The sequence below is a fragment of the Onychostoma macrolepis genome, chromosome 06 (assembly GCF_012432095.1).
Source record: "Onychostoma macrolepis isolate SWU-2019 chromosome 06, ASM1243209v1, whole genome shotgun sequence".
NCBI classification, from domain to species: Eukaryota; Metazoa; Chordata; class Actinopteri; order Cypriniformes; family Cyprinidae; genus Onychostoma; species Onychostoma macrolepis.
The window spans coordinates 26832267-26841711 of record NC_081160.1 but is presented as its reverse complement, the minus strand read 5'-3'; the positions used below and the strand labels follow the sequence as shown (position 1 = coordinate 26841711).

The 9445-nt window shown below is 35.2% G+C and overlaps 1 protein-coding gene across 1 annotated transcript; it reads left to right on the top strand.

The window, feature by feature from the left end:
- The first annotated feature begins 283 nt into the window (after positions 1-283).
- On the top strand, positions 284-8891 carry ptgis (prostaglandin I2 (prostacyclin) synthase). Its single transcript, XM_058780021.1, has 10 exons — positions 284-723; positions 821-944; positions 1998-2173; positions 2355-2501; positions 3209-3333; positions 3478-3659; positions 6233-6371; positions 6528-6709; positions 7978-8129; positions 8655-8891. Exons 1-10 carry the CDS (start codon positions 659-661, stop codon positions 8797-8799), a joined length of 1437 nt encoding a protein of 478 aa, XP_058636004.1. The 5' UTR covers positions 284-658; the 3' UTR covers positions 8800-8891.
- Positions 8892-9445: the final 554 nt, after the last annotated feature.

The following is a 9445-nucleotide window of genomic DNA, read 5'->3' as shown; positions in this document are numbered from 1 at the left end:
AACCAAAAAGTTGATGGTAGACATTGAATTCCATAGTATGGGAAAAAAATACTACTAAAGTCAGCTACCGTCAACTTATGGTTACCAGCATTCTTCAAAATAGATTATTTTGTCAAACAAGTTTGGAACAACTTGAGGGCAAGTAGGCCTAGCATTTTCATTTTTGGGTAAACTATCCCTTTAAGGATCGGGATCTGACGGTATATTTGATTAAAAGCATTATCAACCGTTTCGTTATAGATTTGCATATATCACCAACGGCCTTTGTTTAATATTGTAGAAGGTAAGGCGCGCCAAAAGGCAAATTTTGTGCTAGATGAACAACACTGCGCCTTGAATTCACTGAGGAAATTCTTTAAAACGCTGACAACTCGAAGGTCATTGCATATTTCGCACACATCGTATTAGTTTCACTCAAAGTAGGTTTTGATGTGACTTATCACTAATCATAATGACGAACCGTCATGTTGTTTCCATAACTAGGCTAAGACAGAAACCGCAAAATATGTCACTGTTATAGTCATATTCAGAAATACACACCCACCACTTTTGAGTGCAGACTCAGTTGTGAATTTCGTAATGAGATGTGACGTATGTTAGTGTGCCAGTGGAGTATTTAACTTCTGGAAAGCAGAGCAGGAGATTACACACACTCGGCATGATGTGGACTGCGCTTCTCCTGCTGGGACTCGCTGGTCTGTTGCTGTACGCGAGACGCATGAGGTAAGTCCGGACCAGTCCGACCAGCTCCTGAGTCTGACAGACGACACTTAAACTTTACAAATACGCTTAAACAATTACGAATTGAACTTTTTTGCAGACGAAGAAATGAGCCTCCTCTTGATAAAGGAATAATTCCCTGGCTCGGTCACGCGCTCGAGTTCGGCAAAGATGCTGCTAAATTCCTGACACGAATGAAACAGAAGCACGGCGACATTTTTACTGTGAGTTCTTGTTAGGTCACGTTTTGGTTGAGTAAAATAACATATGATTAAATCAGCAATTAAATCAGCAATCTGTCATAATGTGCAGTTTGCTTTGTTAATGGGTAGTTGAGAAAATTTCACTTGAATATGTAAATGAAAAGTGCATGTTTTGGTGTTGTGACAGGTCAACCAGTTTTTAAAAATTCTAAGGGGTGTTGGAGTTTGCTTAAATAGTTAAAAGTACAAATATTTCACACAGTTTCTCAATTTAGGTCAGATTAGAAGAATATATACAGAATATATACTGTGTGTGTGTGTGTGTTTATGAAACTATATGAAATACTTGTATTTTTAACTATATTACTAAACTCCAAAACTTGTTTATTTATTATATTTATATATATTATACATGTGCATACATCAAATATATTATACATGTGCATATTGTATATTATTATCAATAGTATAATTTTTGTTATGACATTTGACTACAAGGATGACTTATGACTTTCTTCTTGCTGCAATTCCCCATTTGTGATTTCCAATATTAGTACTTTGACTTTATTTGTTCACATACTTGCAACTAAGATTTACAGCTACAGCTGTTTTTAATCCTAACGGTACATTTTACTGATGCAGTATGGCTGATTATGAAATGAATATAGGTCTGCGGAATATTAATTGCAAGCTGTAATGTTCAAACTATTTATTTATTTTTATTTTTTTGCAAATATAATAAATGAGTAGTCATCACATTTATAACAATGAACATACAATGTATTTTATACATTTTAATAATGACGACAATATAGCCAGAGCTGCAATTATTCCCGGGTCCTGAGGAAATGACCTGGTCTGCATTTCTCTAAAACATAGTGAGCTAAGTTGATTGTAGGGACCATTGGAGGCAATGGTACCTACCCTTAGTTGGCTGTTTTCTTAATAAATCTTTATCTAGATATTGCAACTGTATACGAGAGTTAAGATAACAATCTTGTTCTCACATAACATTTCCTGTGCCAGCTTCCTTTCTGTTTTTAGCACTAACCACTCTCATCTAATGTGAACCAGGTGCGTGCAGCTGGACAATATATCACTGTTCTCCTGGATTCGAATTGCTATGATGCTGTCCTGTCCGATGTGGTCTCGCTTGACCAGACGGGCTATGCTCAGGTCCTAATGAAGAGAATCTTCAGTCTGAATTTGCCCAATCACAACCCTGAATCTGAGAAGAAGAGAGCAGAAATGTAGGTTTCTAATAACGTTAAATCTTTCTGTCCGAACTACTGTCATCTTGAGAATTTGCTTTAAAGGTTTTTAAGATGTTTTTCAGATGCTTTTCAGATGCTGAGTAGATCTTAAGATAACATCAAAGCTTAAATAAATGCAATTAATCTGAACCATATGTGTTTGTGTGTGTTTGACTAGGCATTTTCAGGGGTCCGCTTTAACCCAACTCTGCAGCTCAATGCAGAACTATCTCCAGCACCTTGTGACCCCTTCAGAAATGGGCCTGAAAGTATCTGAGTGGAAAAAAGACGGACTCTTCGATTTTTGCTACAGCCTGCTCTTTAAGTACGCCAATCTCTAAAATCAACATACTAGTAACCCTGTGAAGGCTATAAAGCCTGTTTCTCACCACAAGCGTAGGCATTGATATGAAATTATTAGCAGGTTTCAGAATTCACCGCAGCTGGAAGCAGAGCTTCAGCGCTTCACGCTTAGTAAACTGAACTCAGCAGAAAGCATGTTGAAAATGCTTTATAAAACGTATAAAATGTGATGATTAATTTCATAATAAATCTCAGTGGTCACTTCCTGATAACCACAATTTATGGCCGTTATTGGAGCAAGTACTTACTGTAGAGCCATAACTGTTATGCAACAGACACACTGTCATTGTAAAAATCTGATTCACTTACGCACTGCTTGAGTATGTAGGCTTAATACTTTATTTGGCATTCATTCCGTACCCATCAACAAGCAGAGACTGTCCCACCCAAAAGCTGGAACAATAATTATCACTCACTATTGTACAGATAAGACCTGTTGTCATGCTTCCACAAGGTGCAGCTTGGTTATCTCATGAATGCCTTAAGGTCATGCAGTAAAACGTGGTATTTTGTGACAGTTGTTAAAATTAAAGGCTTAAATGTTGTACTACAGATTTGAACAGTCTGGAAAAACCTGATTTTGTGGAAAATGATTAAGGCTGACTTAGGGTTTTTTGAATGCTGTATATCCTCATACCAATCACTATCTGCCTTTCTTCTTCTCTGCAGGACCGGCTATCTTACTGTGTTCGGCGCAGAGAAAAACAACAGTGCAGCTCTTGCAGAAATTTATGAGGAGTTTCGCCGGTTTGACAAGCTTTTGCCTAAACTGGCTCGGACTACTGAAAACAAAGGTAATGCGGTTTCATTTGGTTTCAAATTGCTTAGAAAAACAGATGTTCTTTCTTCCATTATTATTGTTTTCTTTTAAAACTATAATTACATTAGACATGATTTATATAACTAACCTGTGTTTTTTTTATGTATACATTCATTAGAGGAGAAACAAATTGCAAGTTCAGCACAAGAAAAGCTGTGGAAATTGCTGACTCCGTCACGTTTAGATAGAAAGCCAGAACACCAATCATGGTTGGGGAACTATGTACAGCAACTGCAGGATGAAGGAGTTGATGCTGAGACTCAGAGGAGAGCCATGCTGTTACAGCTATGGGTCACACAGGTGAGTTTCCCTCTGTCTCTATCACTTAGTTGTCCTTTCACAACATACTTGCAAAAACATTTTATGCATTGCGAAGAAAAAAAAAAGTTTCTAAAAGACATTCTGTTGTAATAAACATACATCATTGAGAAGTTCAAGCTGGTAAGATGTTTTTAAAAGAAGTATTTTATGCTCACCAAAGCTGCATTCATTTGATCAAAAACAGAGAAAAACAGTAATATTGTGAAATATTACAATTTAAAATAATTGTTTTCTATTTTAAAGTGTAATTTTCAGCAGCCATTACTCTAGTCTTCAGTGTCACATGATCATTTAGGAATTATTCTAATAATGTTGATTTTGTGCTAAAGAAAGATTTCTTATTATTATCAATGTAATGCATTCTTACAGAATAGAAGTATTAATTTAAAAAATAAAATATCTCACAGATCTAAACTTTTGAATGGTTATGTACAATTTTTTCCACATTTTTCCCATTATTTTTCATAATAGGAAAGTGGATGATCATTAATACTCCCAGGCCCCAAAATAGACAATAAATTCTTATGGCTTAAGAAGACCTATAGATATTTTATAGTGTTTTTTTTTTTTTTGGTCTATGTTGGAGCTCGGCAGTATAAATAACCAATTATTTTCACTGTATGAAAGATCTCCTTTTGTATTTTACTGTGAAAACTGAAAAATAATATAGGGTTGGAACACCATGAAATACTGGATAAAGTATTCATCATGAACATAAACTAAACTTCCTTTAAAAATTCCTTTTGTCTGATAGCATGCTTAATCACTCAAAACTACATAGTGATGACACAGTAATACCTCGAGGTTGTCATAGGGATAGGCTGTTATGCGCTCCTGATCTTACTGTAAACAAAAGAGCCTGTCACCTCTGGAATGTGTGAGTGTGTGATTTCACTCGAGTTTCACAGAACATGAACACAGAACCTGACAAGCTGCCCAAAGCACACCTGAGACGCCATAGCCTGAGGCCAAACAACACCTACTGAATGATTCCTTTGTAACTGAAGGGAATTAGATAACGCAGGTGTTGATGCATCTCTAGCATGTACAGTGCATTTGACAGAATTATTACATGCATATTCAAGCACATGAAGCACAATTAAAGGATCAGTTCACCCAACAATGACAATTATGTCATAATTTACTCACTCTCATGTTGTTCCAAGCATGTATAACTTTCTATGGAACACAAAATGCGTATGTTTATGCATATGAGGCAGAATGTTGACAGGGTTCTTTATATACACTGAAAACATACAGTCTGCTGTATGAAAACACAATAAATGTAGTTTATGAGACTACAAAGAAAAGTCAAAGGGGTTTGGAATGACAAGGTAAATGAAGAAATTAATTTTGTAATACAATATACAATTGAATTGCAACTATTCCTCAGTTTAAATTTTTTTTTTATTTTGAGTATAGATTTACATTTCCTAAGGCATCATGCAGCAGTTCTCTGCTTTAACCACATGAGTGCAGTGTAACTATAGAGAAACAGCTTTGCTGCATAATTAGTGGTTCTTGCTAATATGACTATTGCTCATATTTAGGGTTAGGGATTTAAACAAACCACTAACCATACGTATTAAGCTTTGGCACAGAATACATTTACAAGAAATCAGGCTTAACATTTTTATCATTGAAGAATATTATAAAGACTTAAGCCAGTAAGAAGTCACCCAGAACACCCTAGTAAAGTGCTAAAACCACTCATATTTTCACAAAAATGTAAAACTACTGTTCAAAAGTTTGGGGTAATTCATCCAAAAATAAATAAATTACATTTTAAAAGCTATTCAAAGATTTTACAATTATGTTAAATTGAAATATTTAAAAATATTACTGTTTTTACTGTATTTTTGATCAAATATGCAGCTTTGGTGAGCATAAGAAACTGTTTTTTCAAGAACATTAAAAACATCTTACTGACCCCAAACCGTTTAACAGTAGTGTAGTTTTTTTTCATGCATTTTAGTGTGATGGAGCTATGTATCATGTCCTATCCTAAGCTAAAACAAATAAACCCATAGGCTTTATCATGAATAATGTGTTGTCATGGCTTGCCGCAGAATCTGATACTCTTATAAAACCAACATGTGATGCAATTTCAAAGATATGAGCACATGGGAATTCTCTCTAATAGAAAGTGATTCTTTAGCTTTGTCATGGTATCAGCAGGTTTATTGACAGACAGATTCACCTAACAGTCTGTCTGAGAGTCTTCACCCCTCATTGGCCTTGTCTGTCAGTGAGGAGTCCCCCTGAACCCACAGCAATTGTTGTATGACAGATTTAACTGCACTGCTTCGCGCACACTGACAGAAATGTTGATATAAAACTTCTTTAAGGAGAAGGAATATACTGTAGGTTAGACCCTGCTGTATATTTATATGAAATGCCATAAATCTTCTTACATATCAATATGTGTCAGGTCACTCACACTTGTTTCGCGGGCAATTAAAAAGGTTTGTTCTAGATTTAAGGAGTATAAGTGTCAGCCTTTTTAGTGGTTTGTTTGAAGAATGTAATTTAAAGAATGTTTCTGTCCTCAGGGAAACGCAGGCCCCACTGCATTCTGGGTACTGGGCTACTTACTCACCCACCCTGAAGCTCTAAGGGCTGTGAGAGAGGAGATCCAAGGTGGGAAGCACCTCCGTCCGGAAGAGACACAGAAAAACACTCCAGTGTTTGGTAGGTCACATAAGAGAAGTGATTTATATCATTATTTAATATATATTAAAAAGTATTATGTATATGTAAAAGTCTTATGTATATGGCAATTACAAAACTAATTCCAACAAATTTCAATTAAATTTAAAAAAAGAAATCTGAAATCTGTTTTTACAGATAGCGTTCTTAGTGAGACCCTGCGTCTAACTGCAGCTGCTCTCATCACTAGAGAAGTGAAGCAAGATAAGAAGATTTGTTTAAGCAATGGGCAACAATACCAGCTCCGACGGGGCGATCGGCTGTGCGTTTTCCCCTTCATCAGCCCTCAAATGGACCCACAGATCCACCAACAGCCAGAGGTGCACTTTCAGATTCCACTTCCATCCTAAACTCAACCAAGCGGAGAGATGAGATTCACTTGGGGCAGAAATCATTTCATTACTTGAAGAATTTGGGCAGATTTTAGATAAATTTGAAATGTGTATTGATTTTCACTTTGTCAAAAATAGGTGCAATTGAAATAGACTACAGCACTTACACTGCGTTATATAACGGCCCAAAAATATTCTGTAGACTTACATTAAAGATACCAAGCAACATCTAGAATATAATAAAGACTTTGGGGTTAGTTCTTGGCAAGAACACCCTAGCAACCACATAGCAACACTCTAGCATCGTGACTTTTCCATGGGCAAGAAAATGAAAAAAAAAAAACAACAATTGTTATAAAATGATAGACAATATATTTAAATTAAAATTAATGTAACACCTTAGCAATCAGAGAATGAAAAAAAAAACTTAAAATTATAAAAAAAAATACATTTAACTTTACACTTTAGCAACCACATAGTTTTAACAATATATTTTATAATTATTTATATTTATCAATTTGAAGTTGAAAGAAAAATTTCAAATTGAAACAAAACAAAAAAAAAACTACTAATACATAATTAATCACAAGCGAACCAAAAATATATATATATAAAAAAATATTAGTGTTGCTATGCAATGCTATATATTTTTTCATTTTCTTTTTTTGCAGAGAATGTATTGCTTAGTACATTGCTTTATTGACACAAATCACTTATTGATACAGCCTAAATCTCCTTAGCTTGAACTTTATTAATGTCCACCATTATAATTAAGCTTGGATTACATTCTGCACAGGTCCAACGGCTAATCTAGTGATATATCTGGGATTAGCTATTCAAGTGCTGTCATTGGCACAAAGACAAATAGGGGGAGGGGGTCACAGTTTATAGGCAGATGCAGATGAAGAAACAGATGCTCGCACCATACACAGTGCTTTGTAGGCCAAAATGCTGACATTGCATACCGTAGTGCTGTGTATTGGCACTGTGAACTAAAGCTCTGATCCAAGCTTCCATGTCAAGCACACTGATTAATAGTGAATTGATTAACAGCACAGCAAGATGCTGTTCTTGCAAGCAAACATTGGACGCATCTCACAAACATATCACAAGAGTGCAGTTTCTTGCTTTACAGTGTTTCATCAAGGCAATTTGATGTTACAATTATCAATATTATCAATATAATGTATTGTAATTTTCACCCGAAGACACAATAATAAAAAGCTAATTCTGCTTGTTTTCTCCTCATGTTACAGATGTTCCAGTTTGACCGCTTCCTTAATGCAGATGGGACAGAGAAGAAGGACTTCTTTAAGGAAGGAGTGAGGGTGAAGTATCCCTCTGTGCCCTGGGGGACCAAAGACAACCTGTGTCCTGGACGCCAATTTGCAGTTAGTGCAATTAAAGAGTGAGTATAATTGCATTAACCATATAAGGTGCGGTCACATTTACCATTGCAAAATCCAATCATTTCAGTAGGGTTCTGTGATATTGAACGTTTTATGTGAAGGTGAAAAATGTTTTCCACATGGATGGAATTTAACATGGATGAAAATGAGGGATAAATTTACAGTCTTTACAATGACATGCACTGTATGAAAGTCCTAGATCATTTTCAAAAGTGTTGTATGGAGTTTTTGTCTACTGAAAGTTTTTTTTTTTTTTTTTTGTCCAAAAAGATGTTTTGTTGGTATGTTTTTAAACAAATGTACAGTCCATCGAACACACTGTTCTTCTGTCCCTCACAGCCTCATTTTCATTCCTGTCAAAAGAATCTTCTTGTCTGTGAAATTATTGCTAAAATTTCACTAATGTGACTGCACCTTTAGTCCTTGTGTTATGCTTTAAATTGATTTTATTCAACAAATTTTATGCTTGTGTCTGTTAGCAACTATAATAACGTTTGGAATTCTTCATTTTTCAATCCCTTTAGGCTTGTATTCACGATCTTGACTCGATTTGATCTGGAACTGTGTGACAAGAATGCAAAGCTGCCATTGGTAGACCCCAGCCGATATGGCTTTGGCATTCTCCAACCAGCTGGCGATCTAGAGATACGCTACAGAATAAGATCTTAATATGACAAATCTAATTAAAACTGTACAGATATCCTTCTTTCTCTTTTTTTTACCAGTGTCATGAACACTTATTGCAATAATAAATATTGTATTTTTTTAAACTCTGGTTTTAGTCATTTCTCAATCTTTTCTTACTTTTCTGCATCCAAGGCCTCAAAAAACTTCCTAATTCTAATGCAGTTCAACATGTTTTAAATCCCATGAAAAATGCACGATCAAACACACTTGGTTTATTGTATTTTTTCTTCAGTATTTTTGTTTGTCAGGGTAAAACTGCTGTGAAACAAAAGTAAAAGTACTAGTAGATAACACATTTTGGAAACATGCATGCCTGCTTTGTTATACAACAAAGTTAAAGTTTCGATCGGTCTGTAGTGTTTTGACTAGGTCAAAGGCACATAGGTTACCCCAGGGTAAAAGGCACTTTTGATTTTTTATTTCTCCCAAAACGCTAAAATGCAACAAGCACCACCACATCACTTTCCTAAACACCTGTTTCCTGAGAAAAGTCAATCCATTATCCACAATAAAAAAATCAAATTTGATATAATGAATTCTAAAATAATATATTATTTTAGAATTCATTATATCATATATACAGGTGCATCTCAATAAATTAGAATGTCGTGGAAAAGTAAATTTATTT